The sequence below is a fragment of the Lemur catta genome, chromosome 23 (assembly GCF_020740605.2).
Source record: "Lemur catta isolate mLemCat1 chromosome 23, mLemCat1.pri, whole genome shotgun sequence".
In the NCBI taxonomy this organism is placed as follows: domain Eukaryota; kingdom Metazoa; phylum Chordata; class Mammalia; order Primates; family Lemuridae; genus Lemur; species Lemur catta.
Genome location: NC_059150.1, coordinates 26909042 through 26932861, shown reverse-complemented (window position 1 = coordinate 26932861; position 23820 = coordinate 26909042). Strand labels below are relative to the sequence as shown.

Below are 23820 nucleotides of genomic sequence, written 5' to 3'. Positions count from 1 at the left end.
TTATCAGTATTTGCTTTATGTATTTTCCTGTTCTGTTGTTTGATGCATGCATATTTATGATGGCTATTTCTTCTTGGTGGATTGACCTTTTTATCGTTATGTAATTTTTCTCTCTCTATGGTAATTTTCTTTGCTGTGAAATTTAACTGATAGTAACAAATCGCCACTCCTGCTTTTTTTTGCTTAATGTATGCATGATATATTTTTTTCTATTATTTTCAACTTACCTGTATTATATTTGGAGTTTCTTGTAGGCAGCATGTATTGAGTCACGTTTTTTAATCCACTCTGACAATCTGTCTTTTATTTGGTGTATTTAGACCATTTAAATTAAAGGTATTGGGTTTATAAAATTACATATAAAATCAAATGTACATTTAATATAATTACTTTTATGTTACTATTTAATTCTGCCATTTTGTTTTCTCTCTTTGATTTCTATTTTTTCTTAATTTCTCTTCTTTCCTTTTCCTGCCTTCCTTTGAGTTCCTTGGACATTTTTTAGAATTCCATTTTTATTTATCTGTAGTGTTTTTTAGTGTATTTCTTTGTCTGGCCTTTTTTTGTTTGTTTGTTTTGTTTTTTGAGACAGAGTCTCCCTCTGTTGCTCTGGGTAGAGGGCAGTGGCATTCTCGTAGCTTACTGCAACCTCCAACTCCTGGGCTGAAGCGATCCCTCTGCCTCACCCTCCCGAGTACTGGGGTCTACAGACATGTACCACTACATCTGGCTAATTTTTCTATTTTTGGTAGAAACAGAGTCTCTCTCTTGCACAGGCTGGTCTTGAACTCCTGAGCTCAAGCCATCCTCCCACCTTGGCCTCCCAGAGTGGTTAACATTACAGGCGTTAGCCGCTGCGCTGGCCCTTTGTATGGCTTTTTAAAATGATTCTATATATATTTCCAGATCACATCAGATATCATTATAATTTCTGCTTCAATGATGAAATTATTTAAAATCAAATAATTTAGGAAATTTAAAGAGAAGGAAAACATGCTGTATGTACCTATATTTTTACTCTTTCCATTGTTCTTCCTTCCTGATGTTCCAGGACTCCTTTTATCATTTCCTTTCTGTTTAGAAAACTTTAGTTGGCCATTCTTTTAGGGTAGGTCCTCTGTCAACAGATTCCTAGTTTTTCTTCATCTGAGAATGTCTTGATTTCCCTTTCATTCTTGAAGGATATTTTTACTGCACATAGAATGCTATGGGTTGACACTCTTCTTTCAGTACTTGAAAACTGTTATGCCACTGCCTCTGGCCTCTCTGGTTTCTGATGATAAATCTAATGTCACTTGTATTGTTTTCCCCTATACGTATAATGTTGTTTCTCATACTGCTGTCAAGATTTTTTTTTTCATCTTTAGTTTTCAGAAACTTGACTGTGATATATCTTGGTGTGAACTTTTAAAAGTTTATCCTGAGGTTTACTCAGCTTCTTAAATTTGTAGGTTTATGTCCTGTCAAATTTGGGAAGTTTTCAGCCACTGTGTCTTAGAATACTTTTTCAACCTCACTGTATTTCTCCTCCTCTTGTTGGACTCTAAGGACTAGAATGTTAGATCCTTATTTTACTCCCACAGGTCCTTGAGGCTCTGTTGATTTTTTTTTGTTTTTTCAGTCTATTTTCTTGTTCTCTTTGTTCAGATTGGGTAATTTCTATTGTTCTGTCTTCCAGTTCACTGGTTCTTTCCTCTCAATCCTTCACTTTGCTATTGAGCCCATCACTGAGGTTTTTCAATTTTGGTTATTATATATTTCAGTTGTAAAACTTCCATTTGGTTCTTCTTTATCTTGTTTCTTTGCTGAGACTTAAATTTTTCATTCATTTTCAGTGGGTTTATATTTGTTCACTGAATCATTTTTATAGGCTCTTTAAAAATCTTTGTCAGATAATTCTAATATCCGCCATCTCACTATCAAGTGTCTTTTTTACTCAAGTTGAGATTTTCATGGTTTTTAATATATTGAGTGATTATTGATGTAAACGTGAACCTTGTGAGTATTGTATAATCAGCCTCTGGATCTTACTGAACTTCTGTTTTAGCTGGCTTTTATGGGCACTGCTTCTGGCAGTGTGAATTGGAGGCATTGCCTCATGAGTGCCAGGTGTGGGAGTAGAAATCCAGGTTCCCTAGTAGCCCTTCGCTGACGTCTGAGGTGGAATGAGGTTCCTTTATTGCTGGGCAGTGGTGGGATTCCAACCCTCGACAGGATCGGTGCTGATGCCGCTCTGGCCGAGAGGGGTAGGGGTGCCTTGTCACTGCTCTCCACTGACCCTGAAGTGGGTCTTGGCTTCCCGCTTGGTGTCCTCTGATACCACAAATGGGTATTGTCATTACCACCTGGTGGGGACGAACCTACTCAGCCTTTTTTACTACCAACCTAGGTGCCTTGTTAAAGCCTGGTAAGGTTGGAAGTCTGTGCTCTGCACTCGGCTTTTGCTTGTCTGGGTAAAGGTGGGTGATTATTGTCTAAAAGTTTTCTATCTGTTGAGGCTTCCCCTTTTCTGTTTGGCTAGAGATAGCAGACTTGTGGGGGCTTTCTGTCTCTGCCTATTGGTATTTCTGGGTTGCTGGTTTCTTCAGCTCCAAGTGTGGGATGTATGAGGCAGAAAGAGAACCCCAGGGAATTCCCCATTGTTTCATTCTTGGGTCCTGAGTTCCCTAGCTTGTCTACCTTTTATCCACCCTTCAGAATTTTCTCTTTCTATCTTAAAAATATTATGTCTAGAGTTTTTTAGTTGTATTTAGTGGAAGGAGTAGGGACACAGAAGTTCCACAAGTAACATTTAAAAAAGTTTTTTACATAGTTTGAAGCACAATTGTTATATTGGCCATATTCTTTTCAGTGAACAGAACTATGTATGAGAAACTTAGAGATGAACTGATGGAAAAATGTTCTTACATTTTCTATATATTTTCATCTTAAGTGCTACTAACAAATGCTATGCATAATTTTTTTCAGTGTCAGTCCCAACCATGAACAAGCTTACGCTAAGGAGGTGTTTCATTGGTATCAGAGTAGTGAAAATCAAACAGCCTTCGGAAATTTTACTGCAGGATATAATTACATATTATATTAATAAAATATTATATAAATATATTACATATTTATACATAACAAAATATAAATAAAATTTTAAAATATATTAATTAAAAATAGAAACTATATCATGACTTGCAAGAAAAATTATATAGTAAAGAGTATAGTTAATTGCCATCAAGATGTTAGTATAATTAATCCAACAATTGTGGGGTCTCTGTTCTTTTCTGGTATCTTAAGTAAATGGATTGCCATATTTCTTATAAAAGGGAAATTGATAAAAATATTTATTATTTCAGATTTGTTATTGCAGATATTTTCAGTGGACTAACATTTTAGAACACTTAAAAATATTTGTGATTGATTAAATTTAGCTATTTTTTTTTTTGCTACAGTTGTCTTTCATACATGAAAGCTTTTTTAAAGTATCAATTTTTATTATTAGCCAACCGATAGATTTTTATTTGCCCCAAAGAATCATGAGGTAATCACAATGGATCATCTTAATAGTAAGTTTCATAATTCTTTATTACATTATAAACTTTCAAATAACTTTCTTCTAGGTACAGTGAAGGGGAAATTCGATTTAACTTAATGGCCATTGTGTCTGACAGAAAAATGATATATGAACAGAAAATAGCAGAGTTACAGAAACAACTTGCTGAGGTTTGTAGCCATTACAAAGTACTAGCTTAATTATTTTCTCAGGAAAGTATTTACGTTTTTTTTTTTTTTAGCGTAAGTTTAATGAAGTATTCTGAGTGGAGATTAAGAAAATACAATCTATAAGGTTAAGTTCCTGGCTTTGCCACTTAGTGGATGTATGAACTTGAGGCATCTTTGTGCCTTGGTTTCTTCATGTACCGTGAGGATAATAGTATTTATCTTATAAGATCATCATGAGGATTAAATGGGAAAATATATGTAAACCACTTAAAACAATGACTGACAGATGGTAAATGCTAAGTGTTAGTAATTATAATTTTTTTTTTGAGACAGGGTCGAGCTAGAGTGTAGTGGCATCATCAGCTCACTGTAACCTCAAACTCCTGGGCTCAAGAGATCCTCTTGCCTCAGCCTCCCAAGTAGCTGGGACTACAGGCTCACACCAGCACACCTGGCTAATTTTTCTATTTTTTGTTGAGATAGGGTCTCACTCTTGCTCAGACTACTCTCCAATTCCTGGCCTCAAGAACTCCTCCCACCGTAGCCTCCCAAAGTACTAGGATTACAGGTGTGAGCCACTGTGCCCAGCGGAATTATAATTACATTTTAACTATTTACTGTGATTTTATTACATAATTAAGCAAGCTAGAATGTATTTCTCAAAAAGTTAATTGGATACATTGAGATTCACATGTAGTATTTCCTAGTCCTCATGATTATCTTTCTGTGGTAAAGATGATTGGAGAAGAGATTTAGTAACAAAGTCTTTTTTACAATCCTTTGATCACATTTTTATGAGTATATTTGAGAAAATTTATTTTATAACTTAATAAGAGATTACGGCAACATAGTATATTATAGTATAGGTTATTTTTAGGTGAAAATTTGTATGTATTCTAGAATATAGAAATATGGAAGGCACTATTTAGGACTTTTATCCTTTAATTGCTGTTTTAGGCAGGTATTTGAAAATAATCGTACTATGTTTGTCATTTAAAAATATCCTGGACTTGTGCCTCAACCATTAGGGTTGCTGTTTGTTTTTCTTTCCCCTAAGGAGGAACCCATGGATACAGACCAGGGTAACAGTATGTTAAGTGCTATTCAGTCAGAAGTTGCCAAAAATCAGATGCTTATTGAAGAAGAAGTACAGAAATTAAAAAGATACAAGGTATGTTTTAAAAGCTCTGTTATTTTAATGTTTTAATGTAGAGCAGTATATTTTGAGATAAGAGATATTAAATGTTTGATTGCTTTCCCTCTCACTGTTTGCCAGTTTTCACAGTAATGTATTGATTCTCTGGCATCCTACAAAGATAAGTAGTGAGGTTTCTTTCTTTTTTATTTTTGTGAAGTTTTATTAGGAACAGATTTTTAACCTATTTCATATTTTACTTTATTGCAGTTACTATTCATATTGATGTCCAAATTATCTCATCTTTGGCCATTGGAGGCCATTTCAGGCTAACTCCTAAGTCCTTTTGACATAACCCTTTTAGTTTTTTTTTTTTTTTTTTTTTTTTTTTTTTGAGACAGAGTCTCACTCTGTTGCCCGGGCTAGAGTGAGTGCCGTGGCGTCAGCCTAGCTCACAGCAACCTCACACTCCTGGGCTCGGGTGATCCTACTGCTTCAGCCTCCCGAGTAGCTGGGACTACAGACATGCGCCACCATGCCCGGCTAATTTTTTGTATATATGTTTTTAGTTGGCCAGATAATTTCTTTCTATTTTTAGTAGAGACGGGGTCTCACTCTTGCACAGGCTGGTCTCGAACTCCTGACCTCGAGCAATCCACCCGCCTCGGCCTCCCAGAGTGCTAGGATTACAGGCGTGAGCCACCGCGCCCGGCCCCCTTTTAGTTTTTGATAGTTTCCTTGCTTTCTATTATGACAAGATGTTTCAGATTCATCGTGTACTTTTCTTGCTTCAGACTTGGAATCAGCCATGGATTCCCTTAGTGGGATTTAGAAACCACTATCTGGGTGCTCAGTGCTACTTAGTCGGTGATTGTTTTTAGGCCTTTTCAGAGCTAAGAAATACAGTTTTGTTTGTTTCTTGTTTTATTTTTGAAGAGCAAATATATCACAAATTCATAATAATATTCAAATTTAGGATTAAAGGGCTTTATTCTTGAAGTTAAGAATTTACATTTCTTAAGCTGAAAATCTAGGTTTCCTAATAACATTAACGTAACTGCTTATTTGCTTTATGCCATGTATGTATAGTATGTATATATGTGTACATATATATATAAAAATATTTGAAGTAATAGTACCAATACTATTAATAATAATTGAAAAGTTTTTTTCTTAAATTTTTTTTATTCCTTAGGATATATCCTGTTTTGGATATATAATCAAATTACTACATTTTATTTTATTTTTAATTTAATAATAATAATAATTATTATTATTATTATTTTTTTTTTGAGACAGAGTCTCACTCTGTTGCCCAGGCTAGAGTGAGTGCTGTGGCATCATCCTAGCTCACAGCAACCTCAAACTCCTGTACTCAAGCAATCCTCCTGCCTCAGCCTCCCGAGTAGCTGGGACTACAGGCATGCACCACCATGCCCAGCTAATTTTTTCTATATATATTTTTAGGTGTCCATATAATTTCTTTATATTTTTAGTAGAGACAGGGTCTCGCTCTTGCTCAGGCTGGTCTTGAACTCCTGAGCTCAAACAATCTGCCCGCCTCGGCCTCCCAGAGTGCTAGGATTACAGGCATGAGCCACTGCGCCCGGCCATAATTATTATTATTATTATTTTGTTTTTGAGACAGAGTCTTGCTCTGTTACCCCAGTAGAGTGCAGTGGCATCATCTTAGCTCACTGCAATCTCAAACCCCTGGGCTCAAGCTATTTTCCTGCCTCAGCCTCCCGAATAGCTGGGACTACAGGTGTGTGTCTTGATGCCTTGCTAATTTTTCAATTTTTAGTAGAGATGGGGTCTTGCTCTTGCTTAGGCTAGTCTCAAACTCCTAAGCTCAAGCAATCCTTCAACCTTGGCCTCCCAGAGTGCTGGGATTACAGGTATGAGCCACCGCATGAGGCAAATTACTACATTTTAAGTACACTTAAAAAGTTTTCCTCTTGATTTTGCTTTCAGATCTTTTAGGTGTTTAAAAAAATTCTGATTTAATTTTATTTAATTAAATCAAACATTTTTGTAATTCAGAGTCAAATACGAAAGCAAGATTATTTTTAATAATAATAATATTCTCTTTTCACTTGCAATCGTCCGATAAGCTTTTTTCAGAGAAGTGAAAAGAATGGAGAGGGAACCTTGAATTTTGTATGATTTTGGATGTGAAACTTACAATTTGTCATGTGTGTTACAGTAGTAAAAGGATTGTTTTTCAGGCCAGCCACAGTGGCCCACGCCTGTAATCCCAGAACTTTAGGAGGCCAAGGCAGGAGGATTGCTTGAGGCCAGGAATTTGAGACCAGCCTGATTAAGAGTAAGACCCCGTCTCTACAAAAAACAGAAAAATTAGCTGAATGTGGCGGCACCTGCCTGCTGTCCCACCTACTCAGAAGGCTGAGGCAGGATGGTCACTTGAGCCTAGGAGTTTGAGGTTGCAGTTAGCTATAATGAAATGACACTGCTGCACCACCCAGGTGACAGAACAAGACCCTGTCTCCAAAAAAAAAAAAAAAAAACAGGATTGTTTTTCATTTGAAGCCGAGTTGAAGGCAAGAATTGTTCTTTTTGTTTTTGTTGCTCACCGCAGTGTCAATATAGTGCTTTGCATCATACTTAACAGATAACAAATGATTGCTAAATAAACTAAATGGACCTGTAGAATTTCTTCTGCTTTGCATCATACTTAACAGACAACAAATGATTGCTAAATAAAATAGATGGGCCTGTAGAATTTCTTCAGGTGGGAGTGGTAGGCACAGGCAGGTTCTGGAGTATTCCAGGCAGGAAAAAGAACGGGCCAAATTCATGGACACAGGAAACTGAGAGATGAAAGCTTTAGCAGTTATTTTCCATTTCACACGATATTTAAAAAAAAAACCCAATCCAAAGTGCCCATCATTTATATATTGTTATGCAGAGTTATATAATTCACTTTTAATATCTGCTTGAAATAAAACACAAACTAAGTTTTCAAAATCTTTGCTACATTGTTTGGGAATGCTTTGTTTAAAAAAATGTAAAATGGTCTTTCCTATTCAGGCTTTTAAAAAATAATAATGGTAAAATTAAAAAAAATAAAGGTAAAATAATTCTCATACTGATGCAAAATGATCATGTATTAAGATATAATTTAATTAACTGAAGGAATCATATCACAACTAGTTGAAAGGAGAAGTCAAAGAAGCTCAAACTTATATGAAGTAAAAGAATATTGAATGAATTTACAAAGGAGGGAAATTATTTTTTCCTATGAAAGAAGAGCAGTCAGTTAAACCTCTACTAGATAAAATATATGATAGCTCAGTGACAGTGAAAGCCTAGAATTACCTAACTTGGGAGAGCGTCCTCTGGTTTTTTACTGAAGCACAAATTTTTTTCCTGCAATCTATCTCCTTTTGATCAAAAATAATCTCAAAGATTATTCTTGAGCACAAAATAGAGTTTGTCTCATTAGATTTGGCCTGATTATTTGCACAGGTGTAGTAGCAAGAATGTTGATTTATCATGTAGGCCTTCATAAGTTGCTTTTATAAGTTACATTTTTATAACTAATCCTAGATTGAATTTTCAAAAGCCTCTATTTGCGAAGCTGAGTATAGAAAGCCATGCCCAAGAAATGCTCTGCACATGTTTTATTATATTAGTCTTGATTCTCAGTGAGAATAGAATCTCATTTCTAATATTTTTTCTTATGAGTATAGAGGATTTTATCCCATTTTTATTTTAATTTGGATGCAAAAAAATAAAAATATTTTTAGAAATGTTAGTGTGCTTTGATGATTTTTTTAATTTCAGATTGAGAATATCAGAAGGAAGCATAATTATCTGCCTTTCATTATGGAATTGTTAAAGACTTTAGCAGAACACCAGCAGTTAATACCACTAGTAGAAAAAGTAAGTATTTTAGTGGCAAGTACTTAATTTAGGTTTAGATTCTCCAAAAACCTAAAATATTTAGGGGGTGGAGTGAATAGAGGTAAAATTTGTTGAAGCTTTTATTTTTATTCTTTTGTTTTTGTCCCTTATTTTATATTCTATGAGAATTCAACCTGATACTGTAAAATAAAAATGAAGAATTTCCCCACTTGCTTTAGCCTTCTAGAATTCTTAGTGTCAAGAACTCAGGTTATGCTGTATTAAAATTTAAAATACTATTCTTTCTTTAAGCAGAAATAGATTTTTAATGCTAATAACTGAAGTAATAGTTTTTTTCCTATTTAGCAAAAATTTGAGTTGATATAATAGAGTTTAGAACTAGAATGGACATTGAAGGGGGGAAAAAGAGTAGTCTGCACTAGGCAGTCGGTTTTCTTATTCCTAATCTAGTTTCCTTTCCACTGAGGGAAAACTAGCATAAGTTAGTGAAAAACTCTGATTTCTGTGATTTTTTTCTTTAATAAAAGTAACTTAATATTTGTTGAATAAATGAGATACAGTTAAATTGTTTTTAAGTTTCATACTGTAAATTAGTGTTTCTGAAAGTGACCATTGCTGGATACTCTTTAAAATACATGTTACCCGGCCCCCCTCCAGATATTCTGATATAGGGGAAGGAATCTTTAATAAATGCCCCAAGTGATTCTAATGCAACTGGTTTGTGTACCATATTTTGAGAAATACTTTGAGAAGACACTACTAGGCAAATAAAATTTTGGACCATTAACTTAAAGACCAGAATACATGGTAGGTATATTTTTCTTATTAATTTTAAAGTTTACAAAGCAAAGGGTACATTTCAACCAAGCTATTTCATATTATAAATTCCAAATAATATGAGATGTGACTTAATTTTTTGTATATACCTTATTGAACCATGTGACCCAACTTGTAGCATTAAATGCAAAAATTATTGCAGAAGACTGTTAAATATTCTTTTTTCCACCATAGGTTTTTCTATTCATGTATCTCAGCATATTCTAAGATGGGAAACTGATTTTTAAACTTTTAGATTAACAATTAGGGTCTTCTGGTTTTCAAAATTGCTTGGTTAGCAAGAGTACCTAGACGTGGTGTTCTTTGTATGAAACACTATGAAATATTTCTCTATTAAAAATTTTGAACAAAATAACTATAATGTACTAAATCATGTGATATATTGGATTTTAAGTATAGATAAATGTTCTTAAGGACACCTAGACAAATTTTAAGTGTATAAATTTTGCTTTAAAATTAGCCTGTAAATATAATTTTTTGTGAATATTGCAAAAAGGGCCTTGATTTTTAATGATACTATATCCCTAGATTTTTTTTGAGAGCATAGTTAGAGAACAACAGCTTTCAACTTTGCATTAGAACTGTGAACACAAGGTGGCAGTATAAGAATACCTAATGTTAGTGGAACACGAGCCCAGTTACTGTGTTTGCATTTGTTTGTTTAAAGGATGTAATTATTGACCTTCTATTTTGCCTGTTTTTCCACACTGTTCTTTAATTAATATTGCATAAGCAATATTGAGATACATTTATTTCTTGTATATATGCAATATCTGTAATTCCCCTGGGTTCTGAAGCTAATTCAGAGTCATCATTTGGTTGGAATTCTTGAAATGTTTCTAATTATTCATCAAACATTTATCTAGCTGCAGCTATATTCCAGGCAGTCTATTAAGGTCTAGGAACACATAAATAAGACATACTCTTTTCTCTTAAGCAACTCATGATATGGTTTGGAAAAGGAGTAAATAAATAATTATAGTACTGTGATGAATAGTATTATTCTGAGAGGTGCCAGAATAAAGTCATGCTAAAGATCCTGGGTCAGGGCCGGGTGCGGTGGCTCACACCTGTAATCCCAGCACTATGGGAGGCCGAGGCGGGCGGATCGTTTGAGCTCAGGAGTTCAAGACCAGCCTGAGCAAGAGCGAGACCCCGTCTCTACTAAAAATAGAAAGAAATGGTTTGGACAGCTAAAAATATATATAGAAAAAATTATGGGCATGGTGGCTCATGCCTGTAGTTCCAGCTACTCGGGAGGCTGAGGCAGGAGGATCGCTTGAGCCCAGGAGTTTGAGGTTGCTGTGAGCCACGGCACTCACTCTAGCCTGGGCAACAGAGTGAGACTCTGTCTCAAAAAAAAAAAAAAGATCCTGGGTCAGCACAGAGTAGCTCCTAAATAGCTTTTCAGCCACTTAAAATTTCATATCCATAAAATTGTAAATCTGTGGTTGGAATTAAATGCTTGCCCTGTATCAACATATCAACTTCCTTAGTACAGATATTATTTTGTTTATCTTATTTTGGAAAAAAAAAATTGTATGACATTAAAATATGACTTTCTGCTGATAAATGAAAATGTTACAAGTAAAGCAGGTTAAAAATTATTAGAATAGATTAAGATTAGATTTTATTTTTATATATTTTAATTATATAAAGGCTCTACTAGTGATAGTTAATTACTCAATAGTAATACTTCTAAGAAAAAATACTTGTAGAATTCAGAAATAGATCATTAAATTGGAATGATGGGTTTTTGTTTTTTTGTTTTTGTTTTTTAAGGAAAAATAGGGTAAGAGAACAAAGGAACAAAGTGTGAAAGGGGTAGAAGGAACCAAACAGGAAAGATGTGGCTGCCCTAAGACTGCCCAGGATCAGGTTTTGGAGTAACAGGGGCAGTTGCCTGTAGCCTATGATGGCATGAACATATTTAAGCTAAAATCTTTTCATTTTACAGAATGATTTATAAAGGGTAAAGACTGAGTCTTGGGCTTATGGCTAAGATTTCACATTATACATGTTTTTATTCCTCCAGATGAGGCATCTGCCCTTATCTGATGAGCTCATTGAGTATACATTACATAAAAACTGCTCAGGAGGTAACCTGAAAGTATACAGTTATAAAACTTCTTGTACTATACACCAAATCTATTCCTTAAAATATAAAATAAAATTACCTAGATTAAAATTCCATTTGTGAAACTTCTGTTTATTCACTATAGTTATAATTCTTTAAAAAATTTTTCTTAACCTTTGAATGTAATTCTGGATCATTGTCTATCCCACGTTTTTAACAACCACCAACCACCTACCTTAGTGTAACACAGAGTCCCAGTTGCTATGGGAGATCCAAAGTAACTTCACGATACTGAATTCTTTGCACACTTTACTGACATTATGATATAATTGGTAATAAGTTACCATCCTTTAGAACTTACTTTTTCTATTCTTTAATAAAAATAAGATAGAAAAATAGTTAAAGCCAATCACAGTAATATTTATATTAATATCTTGTTATTATAGGATTATCTGATTTGAGTCAGTCATTTTTAATATGTCACTGGCACACTATGTAGAAGGAAAATATTTTTAACAGTGTATATTTTTTCTGTGCTATTTAGAAATGTAACAGTATTTTTTATTTTTTAACAAAGGCAGAACAGACTATAGACTTTGAGTTTAAATGTCAGATATGTTACTTATTAGCAAGGCAATTATTTACTTACAGCATCTATTTCTCATTCTTAAATTGGGAATCATCCTATTTCACAATCTTGAAGATTCAATGAAATATCTACAAAGTATACAATAAGTGTTCAATTAATGGTAGTAATTATTTTTAACTTATTTTATATATCCCTTAATTTTATTTGAATTATACAGTTTAATAAATGTGTGTATACTCTCTGCATTATATGTCTTTGTTCATTTAATTATGTTGTGAAGTTTATATCACAAACCAGTAAATTCATTTCTTGTTAATCCAGTAAACATTCTGTTAAGTATATTCAGAGATTAATAAGGAAAGAAGTGCATACTTTTATTTTAAATTATGCTTAAAACTGAATTGTATTTTCATTATCTGAAAACAAAACTTTGTATGAGATATGGTATATATATCTCATGTATTACAAATTACAAATTTAACAAATTGCAAATTATGCTTGTTAACTACAAATGTTCATGCAATTTTATTTTTTATATGATGTATAATCTATTTGCTCTTAATATATTAATTGTAAGTTATAGCACTCAATTTTATCATACTGTTGTATGATAATTATACTGCCTAGTACATTATTAAAAAGATAATTGTTCTAATTACCCTATTTTTTATCTAAGGAAGTTTTTAAAAATTGTGTAATAGCAAAAGTCTAATTTATTGGTTTCTTTCTGATTCAAGTGGCACAGTGGAAAGAACATTGTATTCTAGTACTCTAAAATCTTGCTTTTAAAAGTATTATCTGGAAAAGGACATAACCATCAAGTGCAATATGTGGACAATCCAATTATAAGACAACTGTTGAGACAGTTGGGAACATTTCAATACTGACTGGCTAGAAGATAGTATTAAATAACTGCCTGTATGGTTAACTTATTAAGCGTGAGAATGGTGTTGCAGTTTTGTAGGAAAACGTCCTTATACTTTAGAGGCTCATACAGGAGTGTTAACAGGTAAATGACATATTGCCAGAGATTTGGCTTAAAATATTACAGAAAGGAAAAGGAAAAGGAAAAAAAAGAGAAAGATTAGGAAAAAATACTGCTAAATTAGTTGTTCCACTAAAATTAGTAGTAAATTCTTTTGAAGTGGTGGGTGTCTGCTTCCTAGAGTACTTTTGGCGCTAGAAAGTGGGGTTAGCTCAATTATTCTATGTTCTGTAGCTGTTATTACTTAAAGAATGAACATTTCAGTTTCAGAGAGAGACAGAGACAGCGGAATAGAGAGACAGAGAAACAGTAAGAAATAGTTGCTAAGTAATAGCTCAGTCAGCAGAGATCTGGAACATCTGGGGCCCCCCGAGATCTTTCAAGTGATTCCTGAGTTCAAAACTCTTTCCATAACGATACTCAGGAGCTGAAGCTGAGAAGGAGCATTCCAGGCAGAGGGAACAGCACGTGCAGATGCTCTACAGAGCACCGTGCCTGTGGCCGGAACACGTGGTGCACAGCACAGTCATAGCCGGCGGGGTGGTCTGTGGAGGGTCGCTTTTCCTCACCGTTGTTCCTGGGCACAGGGTCGCCCCCCAAGACTGAGCGCCCGAGTTCTTACAATGCGGCGGAACTGTCAGGGTCTGGAAGCCCGCCTCAAGGTATCAGATTCTGAAAACTTTTTCCTCATGTCGTTCCATACACCTGAAAATACTGTTCTTAAAGATAGGCAGTTTTGGCAAGATAATAGTAATTATCCCAGTCCACCCTATAGAGCACTTGTGAGTTTATAAATCTCCTCCTTACAGGCATTAGTGCATTTGGATTTTGAGCCAATGAGGTAGACACAGTAGGCATTATTCACAGAGCACGAAACTAAGGTTCTAAAACATTAAATATCTTGACCAGGGTCATCCAGCTAATGAGTGGCCAAGCCAGGACTTGAAGCTCAGTCTCCAGCCACTAAATCATTAAAAAAAAAAAGTATTTTCTGAAGACCAGCAGAATTGGCATCACCTGAGAGTTTGTTAGAAATGCAGAACCTGAGGCATTTTTTAAATTTATTTATTTTATTATTTCAGCATATTGTGGGAGTACAAAAGTTTAGGTTATGTATATTGCCCTTGCCCCCCCCCGCCCCCCCCCCCCCCCCCCGAGTCAGAGCCTCAAGCGAGTCCATCTCCTAGACAGTGTGCATCACACTCATGTATGTATACACCAAAACATCCACTAAAGAACCTCAGGCACTTTACTGAATCAGTCTGCGTTTAAACAGGGTGCCTGGGTCATTGGTGTGTTACATGGAGAAGCAATGCTATAGAACATGTCTTTGAGCTTTATTGAGGTTTCACTATATATACTTGTGTCAGCTTTGATAATGTCTGTGAGCTCTGGCTTCTTCATCTGCTAAAGAATAAAATAGAATTACTGTGTATTCAAGCTATATAATTGTAATGAGGAGCAATTGAAATAAGGTGTGAAAACATTTTTTAGATCATATAAGAAAGGTTTACTGACACCACAGATACATAATCCTTTAGTGACATTATGTTAAACTCACGTAAACTATGTTAAACTCATTTATTCAAATATGCAAAAACTAAGATAGGGTTTTTCTTACACTCATTTGAATAAGAACAAATATGTATGTATATTGTTTTGGAATACTCTTAATGAGTTTGACTTTATGGAATGAGTAATTATGTATTTTTAAATTATTTCATTGTAATAATACATTTTAATTTCATATAAGGAATAACTGTACACCAAACATGACCCTTTCTTATTTAGGGCAAAGAATAACTATAATTGTCCAGGAATAGTTTGTTGCAGGTCTCAGGCTATAAAATATAATGCTCTAGAAATCACAGAAACAATGCATTTCAAGCCTTTTAGCTTGAGAATACCCTCTTAAGCACATTTTAATATTGTCTAAAACAGACTTTTAAGATTTTGTAACATACCGTCTTTAATTTTTAGGCAAAAGAAAAACAGAATGCAAAGAAAGCTCAGGAATCTAAATGAAGAGGATCTTTTGGAATGTGTACACATTTCTGCTTCTGCACTTAATTTCATGGAAACCATTAAGTATAAAGAACTTTGAGCAACATTCTAATTGGCTCAGTGCACGTTTGTCAATAGTACCAGTCTGTCTTGTCTTTAATGCATGGATTCATAAACTTTTCCCCTACCTGCATCATGTGCATGTAGTGCATATTAAATAAAAATGATATTAAGAGTACTTGCCCAAATTCCATTATTTGACATTGGATCTGAGAACTGTTAGTTCTCTGGATAGCTGCCGTAATGAACCTAGAAAATGCACAAATGATATTCTCTGCTGGTAATTGTTCTAATTAATCTTTTGATCTTTTAGCCCAGTTAAATACTTAGAATTTATAAATGTCAGATCTTGATTAAACTGAATCTCCCATCATTAATGGAAAATTATCAGTGTTTTTATCTTTGGTATTTGTTTTATTTTAACACTGAATTTTATCTCCAACACCAATTATTTGAGAAAGCATGATTTTAATGCAGATCCTTAGAAATGAACAAAAGTATAGTTTCTAGTGATTTGTACTGCTGTCAGTAGAAAAGGTAATAAACATCCCAATTTTATTTTAGCAAACTTCCTATATTTATGTATTATAGAATTATTTTAGGAAGGTCTATGTTTTATGCTTTAGAGCAAAATTTCAGGTAAAGAACAAATTGTAAATCTTAAAGAGTATTGGTATTACTCTCAATTTGGCCATAATTTTCAAACAAGCTTTGTCTTTAGGAAAAATTGAAAATTTGACAGTTTTGGCTATATGCTTTCAAAAAAAGGACTGCAGTGGTGATGGGGGATCCTTTTATGCCAGTTTGAACAAAATTAGCACAGGCAGCTGTTTTTAAGAGCCATGTGCGATTTTATCACCAGGGATTTTTTTTTTTTTTTTGCTTTTGGGAGTTGCTTTGGTTTTTATTTTATAAAATAATACTGTATTCTTGCTCCTAATCTTCTTTTCCAAGTTAAACTTTGGAGGAAATTTTATAAAACTTCTTTTTATACTGGAAATTATCTACTTTTTTGCTTACCAAGCACATTTCTGAAGTTATACATGCCTTTTTTTAACATTTTATCATTTGTTGTAAAATAAATTATACGGAATTCATTTTATTAGGGGGAGTGTGGACCCATCTTCCATCTTCACCACATGAATTCTTAAGGATTGTTTTAAGCTTAGTAATTGTGATGTTATTAACTGACTTAGAACTAATGAGGGAAAACCTGATAAGATATTGAGTAGAAAAATCAATGAAATATTTTTCCTATATAAGTTCATGTGGAAGTAATGAAGAATATGTAGTTTTTCAGTTATTTGTGGGTAAATATATTTTGCTCATGGTACGCTAGTAATTATGTAGTGTTTTCAAAGCCATGATACAATTTTTAAAAATGGTTTCCTAGGGAAGGCTCATCTTGATCCTATTCATTTATTTCAGCTTAATTTATATATCCTCTTTTATTGACGCTTAAATTTTGTAAAGCAATACAAGGGTTATTGTAGTAAGTAGTATCTACTAGTCAATACATTGTACTAGCATAGGACCAACAAATAAATCAATGGAATAGAAGAAAGAGCCTAAAAACAGAGCCACATTTATATGATCACTTGACTTTTGACAAAAGTGTCAAAGCAATCTGATAGAGAAGGAAAGTCTATTCAACAAGTGGAGCCAGAATAGAATAGCTGAATATCCATCTGGAAGAAAAAAGAACAATGACCCCCTACTTCACAAAAATAAATTTGATATGGATGATAGACCTAAATAATAGCTAAGAAGTATAAAGCTATTTTAGCAGAAAACATAGGTGAATATCTTTGTGACTTAAGGGGTTAGCCAAAGGTTTCTTAGGTCACAGAAAGCAATAACCATAAAAATCCAAAGTTAGAGTTCATTAAAATTAAAAACTTGTTACTGAATGACACTGTTAACAAAAGCAACTAGTATCAAATGACATTTTAAAAATAGCTTTACAAAACTACTATGTTAATAAAGAATTTTTTTCTTATTAATCTAATTCTAATACAATTCCTTGATAGGAATTTCCATAGCTTAAGAATGGTTTATTTTATCTGCGTCTTCTTTGGTGGTTGCAAATGCATTGTGATATTTCATGATTACTTCTGTCCATGAATAAAATAAGTATGACTTGTCTTTGTCTGCATCCTGTATATTGCTTAGTTTGAAGCTAAGTCATGAAGCTGGTGGGTAGAGAAAACAGAGGACTAAAGAGCAATCCAGAAATAGTTATGTGGAACTTTTTTTAATAGTCCATGAATTGATATATAAGGAAGTTTTTTTAAAGGAGTATTTTAAAGAAAGTCTCTTGCTCATTTCATGTTTGCCCTTTCTTTTCTAAAATCTCATTTAATGATTGGGTAGGTGAATGCACTTCCATTCTGTTTTATATCTTTTAAAATAGCTAGCCAATTCTAAGGGATGTACTTCTGCTATTATAAACAAAGAAAGCTTGCCAACAGCTGTGGCACTGGCTAGTCTCACCTCGTATGTTTAGTTCCCAACATAGCTGCCTTTTTTCTAACAGAGCAGTCAGCTTGACTGTGCCACTAGAATAGACAAATATTTGTTTTGGGATCATGACTATGGGAACTTACTCCCCTATTTAGGACCATGATACATACTTCTGTGTGTATTATGTTGTTATGTATGCAGATTGATACCTTTAGTTAATCCTCCTAGTTGTTTATAAAATTTCAAGATACACTTAGAGATATGTATATATTTTTTTCCAGTAGGAGGATGTTGTTTCTTTTGTTAGGGAGAAAAAAATGACTTTTAACGTATTCTAAAAAAAACATTTAGAGAAAACAGATAAGCAATACTAAAATTTAAATTACCTATAGTTCTACCAACAGAAATGTCCATATTAACATTTTGGTATATTTAGTAATCCTTTTTTCCCTTGCGCACATATGTTTTTGTGTGTAAGTCTTGCATACCCTCCCTATACTCCGAAATAGCTTTATGTAGTTTATATTATTTTTAAACTTGATAAAAAATTAAACAATTTTTCATTTCGTGTCAGTGATGACTTACTTGGTAGGAAACAAACCTCTCTGGCTATTTGAAGAGGAATGGGGATTGGTACTGAAAATTTTGAAACTACATAATTTCTTACAAAGTCATTGGAAAGTTTGGAGGAGTGGGCTGAAGTTGAGTCTTCAGAAATGATTCCCAGCGAGGCCCACCACAGTACTACCTCTGCAGCAGTAAAGGAGTCCACCGTTGGAACTGCCGATGTTAGAAAATGTTGTACTAGTTGTGTTCCAGGAGTGAGGAATCTGCCACCACTGTTGATACCCCGTGATCGTGTTAGAGGCGATGAGGAGACGGGGCTGAGACCAGACGCAGGGGCCTGCAAAGTGGGTGCAGGTGGTAAGGCCTAACTAAGGGGGCTTGATAACCACAGACAAGAACCAGCTGCAGCCAGCTTGTCAGCTCTCTAGGACACCTTACATGACTTTTGGCTTATTACAACATTATTTGCATTGTGGTTTTAAAATTTCTCCCTGAAAATTGCCATGACAGTTCCAAAACAATTATATAAGGTATAAAAATGAGAAGGAACTCAATTCTAGGAATTACTACCCAAGTTCTTAGTAAAAACCAACTTCTTAGCCTTGAATATTCCTCCCCTCAATTAGTGAGACTTCATAAAACCAAAAACCCCTTCCTTTCAGGCCAGCTGCTCTTTTCGAGCCTGCCCACTCCCTTTCTCTTGAGAATGTACTTTCACTTTTGCTGTTAATAAAAGCTACTTGCTCTGTCTTATGTGATGTGTCCTGAAATCTTTTCTCTGACGATCCCCAAGAACCTGCAAAATACCTCCACTTGGAGGACAATGATAATTGTATACTGGAATGCAGAAAAATTTAACCTCTCATGCCTAAAATGGGAAAACTGGATAGTTTGATTTTGAGAGTAAGATTTCATTTTTCCCTATAGCACTAGCTACTCAGAAGGTTGAGGCAAGAGGATCAATTGAGCCCAGGAGCTTGAGGTTGCAGTGAGCTATGATGATGCCACTACATTCTAGATGGGGCAACAGAGTGAGAACCCTGTTTCCAAAACAAAGATTTCATTTTTTAAAAGTAGTGTGAATTACTAGATTAGTCAAACATGCATGTTATTTAATTTATTCTTTTCTTTAATACATTGTTAACTGGTCTAAACCCAATGAATGACATGGTAAAGATTCACCACCTCTACTATACTGGGTACTTTTTGGTTTTGACTTAATTATATTAGCTTTTTGAAAACTAATCAGTGATTTACTCAACCTATATCTGAGTTGTTCTAGATGCTGGAGATGTAATATAATAAGATCAAGCCTCTGCCCTCATGGTAAGACTGATAATAAACTAATGTATTACATAATTTTTCAAGTGGTAGTAAGAATTGTAAAAGATAAAGCAGGGCAAAAGGATGGCGGAGCTGAGGTTTGATAGGATGGTCATGGAAGATCCCATTAAGGAGATGGTGTTTAAGCAGAGACCTAAACGAAGAGAAAGTTTTTCCCCGTAGTACTGAATCAGCACGATAAAAGTAGAATGCATACAGGCAGAACCAACTTGCAATAATTCAGAATATTAGTTTCCAATAATGCTCGATGATTAAACGGTTTGTGAAAGTTGATCTGGAGTGTCAATATAAAAATAGATTGAATAAAAGTTATATATAGAAAAGGCACTGGGTGTGGTGGATCATGTCTGTAATCCCAGGAGCCTGAGGCAGGAGGGTCAGTTGAGCCCAAGAGTTTGGGCTGCAGTGAGCCACGATCATACCACTGCACTCCAGCATGGGCAACAGAGTAAGACCCTGTCTCAGAAAAAAAAAAAAAGTCTATAGCCATACCATCCTGAACACAGCTGATCGCATCTGATCTGGAGAAAGTTCATCATAGCGTTATTTGTAATAGCAAATAATTAGAGACAATCTAAAAGCACAGCAATAGAGAATGGGTAAGTTATCATATGTTGGAATACTATGCAATCACTCAGAAGTATGAGATGAATTTCTATGTCCTTACATGGAAGGAAGGATGTCTGTGATATATTTTTGAGGAAAATGAAAGTTTAATTGTAGTAATATGGTATGAATCCATTTCCTGAAGAAAGAATTTATATGTGTGTATATAAAATTAGAAAATATTTTAAAGTATCAAATTCTTAAGTTATTAACCCAAGGCCTTAGGGGTGGAAGATTGAAGGAGGGAACTTTCCCCTTTAAATTTATAGATTCCTGAGATGATTAAATTTTTTCCTACCAGAACATATTGCTTTTGTATTCTAAACAATAAGTAAATAGCTAGGCACAGTGGCTCACGCCTGAAATCCCAGCAATTTGGGAGGCTGAGGTGGGAGGATAGTTTGAGGCCAGAAGTTTGAGATCAGCCCAGGCAACATAGTGAGACCCCATCCCTACAAAAAAGTTTTTTAAAAAAGGAGCCAGGGCCAGGCGTGGTGGCTCACGCCTGCAATCCCTGCACTCTGGGAGGAGGCGAGTGGATCGTTTGAGCTCAGGAGTTCGAGACCAGCCTGAGCAAGAGCGAGACCCCCGTCTCTACTAAAAAATAGAAAGAAATTAGCTGGACAACTAAAAATATACATAGAAAAACTTAGCTGGGCATGGTGGCGCATGCCTATAGTCCTAGCTACTCGAGAGGCTGAGGCAGGAGGATCACTTGAGCCCAGGAGTTTGAGGTTGCTGTGAGCTAGGCTGACGCCACGACACTCTAGCCCGGGCAACAGAGCAAGACTCTGTCTCAAAATAAAAAAAAAAAAAAAAAAAGGAGCCAGGCATTGGGGCACACGCCTATAGTCCCACCTACTCGGGAGGCTGAGACGGGTATCACTAGAGCCCAGGAGTTGGAGGTTGCAGTAAACTATGATTCCGCCACTACACTCCAGCCTGGCCAGCAAGCAAGACCCTGTCTCTTAAAAAAAAAAAAAAAAAGTAAACCATATCAATAAATTAGCCAATTATTATAATAAAGTATTGGCAGGATTTATTTCAGTAAGATGCTCTCTAAATGCATTTAAAAATATTAACAATGCAAACAAATGTGTGTGTGTATATATATGTATATATACACGCATATATATATTTGAGTAATATATTTATTGTGTAATCCTACAATACCTATAATGCCTTTCTAGCAATAATAATACTATTGATTATGGAGTGTTCCCATTGGTGGCCATTCTCCTAACATTTTAAATATATTTCACTTTATTCTCACATTAATCCTATGAGATATTATCTTTACTTTATAAATAATACCTACTTTCTTCCTTTTAGTTATTTTTTCACTTTGAATCAAACCATCTGTAGCCTGGGTACTCAAAGTGTGGTCCGAAGACCAGCGGCTATCACCTTCACCTGGGAACGTGTTAAAAATGCGGAATTCCAAGTCCTGCCTTAGACCAATGGAATCAGAATCTGCATTTTAACAAGATGCCCAGTTGATTCCATATGCTTATTAAAATTTAACAAGTACAACCTCATTTGTTATTTTTATAGTTATGGAAATAAATATTATCTTTATAATCAGTAGGCATTATGCTTTATTTTCTGCATTTAAAAATTTGGTTGTAGGACTTTTACAGTTTCAGTAGCAAAATGCAAAAGTACAATTAATTAGAAGAATTTATTAGAAATAAAATGCAAAGCTATTCACAATGTGCCAGGCACTATCCTAAGTTCTTTTGCATATTAACTGTAATCTTCACAAGATATGAAATAGATCTTATTATCCCCATTTTTCAGATGGGGGACACTAAAACACTAAGATATTAAGTAACTTGCCCAAGTTCATATAGCTAGTAAGTCTAGGATTCAAACTTGAACTTGTATTCCCTCTCTTCCCTTCCTTCCTCCCTTCCTCCTTTTCTCCTTTCCTTCTCTACTTTTTTCTTTTTAATGATTTCTTGTGATGCTCATCTGTACACCTTTTTTATACACTTCCACCATTCTTCCCATGAAAATTATTCTTAGAGGTGAAAGTTGCACTATGGACAGAATTATATGGTAGAGGTGCTGATGTGAGACACTTTGGATTTATTAGAAACGTTGTAGGAGACACGGATGCCCTTTGCTGAGTTATTAAGGAATGCATGGAGCAAGTGGTAACCATGAGTTCTGGGACACAGTGGTTCCCCGAGGGCTGGTAAGTATAGTGATTTTGATTAGAGGCTAACAAGCTGTCTAGGCTGGGCCTCCCCGGCTGTGTTTCCTAGTGAGGTTACTAAGCTCCAAGATCTGCCAGGATCATGATTTGAGTACACTCATTGGAGGTGATAAAGACTTTGGATAGTTAAGCCAACTTAATAAAACTTGCAGGAGACTAATGTACACCTGAAAGACAATTTATTAATTTACTTTGCAATTATAACTGCCAGAAGACCAGACATTCCTATCAGCCTATCAGTACATTCTCTCCCTGGTAGATAAATTTACCAAGGAAACCAAATTAAGACCAGAAGGTCGGCCGACCATAGAGCTGGTCCAAAGGAAATGATTTGTTTTTTAGAGATAATGGCTGTGATAGCTTGTGAAATATTTTGCCATACTAGACACTAGGCAGATCTGCCTGGAACACTACACACCTCCTTGGTCAAAATGTTACTGCATCCTTCTACACATTGCTGGAGACACAATGACAAAATTTTAAACTCTGTAATTCTCACTTTTCTCGTGAGAATTCTCATTTTCCTGCTTCCTTTCTTATGTCAATAAATGCTTTCAAATGTGTTGTAATTTAAGTTTGATTTTAATTTCATTCTAATCTGTCTTTTTAGTGATATCTGGAGAGGCTCTTTAATATAATTTTTTAAACTGTCTCCAGATCAGCAGACTATTTCCTGTAATCTATGAAATATCTATGTACGAGAAACCGGTGTTTCTATTCTAATATTGCCAATATGACCTTTTTAAATACCTTATGTGTGAAATAGTCTACATCTAATTTACAAATTTGTAATGCTCTGCACAGTTAGTCCGATGTGGAAAGATTTTCTCATAGAGCACACAGGATTGTTATTGGAGTGTTCATGTGGTTAATACAGCGAACACCGTGGGTGATGCAGTTACTCTTTCACATTTCAGACAGAAATTTACTTGAATTAATGTTTGCAAAAAAAAACAATGTTATGCTGACTTAACTATCCTCCATGAGTACCTTGGTCAGTCTAGCTTCTGTAACACTGTATTTCCTTGCAACTTTCTTGAAGTTGGTAAACACAGCTTCACAGTTAAGACACTGAACTTTGTGCATACTGTTTTATTCTCAAATTATAAATTAAGTTTGGGGACAGACCACTGGACTTGGACTTATGAGACCTGGGATTCTAGTTCTGTTACGCCATTACCTATTGTGTGATCTTGGCCTATGTTCTATTATCTGCTGAAATGTACTTTGTCCTGTGTTATAAATTTCAAATAGGTCCTATAGAGCAAACAGATGGCTTCCACATCTGTTTATATGACTAAACCTTAAAACAAATATTGCTCCATTAAAGCTT

General features: G+C 34.8%; 1 protein-coding gene across 4 annotated transcripts in view; it reads left to right on the top strand.

Moving 5' to 3' along the window:
• Positions 1–19069, top strand: part of UCHL5 (ubiquitin C-terminal hydrolase L5) — a 45155-nt gene extending 26086 nt beyond the window's left edge. The window contains exons 8-12 of one of the 4 annotated variants that reach the window (XR_006731101.1): positions 3609–3711; positions 4772–4882; positions 8654–8752; positions 9392–9541; positions 15203–15288. Coding sequence is in view for 2 of the 4 variants with exons in the window: in XM_045536349.1 (XP_045392305.1) it covers positions 3609–3711; positions 4769–4882; positions 8654–8752; positions 15203–15247 (361 nt within the window). In the remaining 2 variants the exon portion in view is untranslated. Of the gene's footprint in view, positions 1–3608; positions 3712–4768; positions 4883–8653; positions 8753–9391; positions 9542–15202 lie in introns of all 4 variants that reach the window. The other 3 variants (XR_006731100.1, XM_045536349.1, XM_045536348.1) reach the window with 3 other exon arrangements.
• The last annotated feature ends 4751 nt before the right edge of the window (positions 19070–23820 follow it).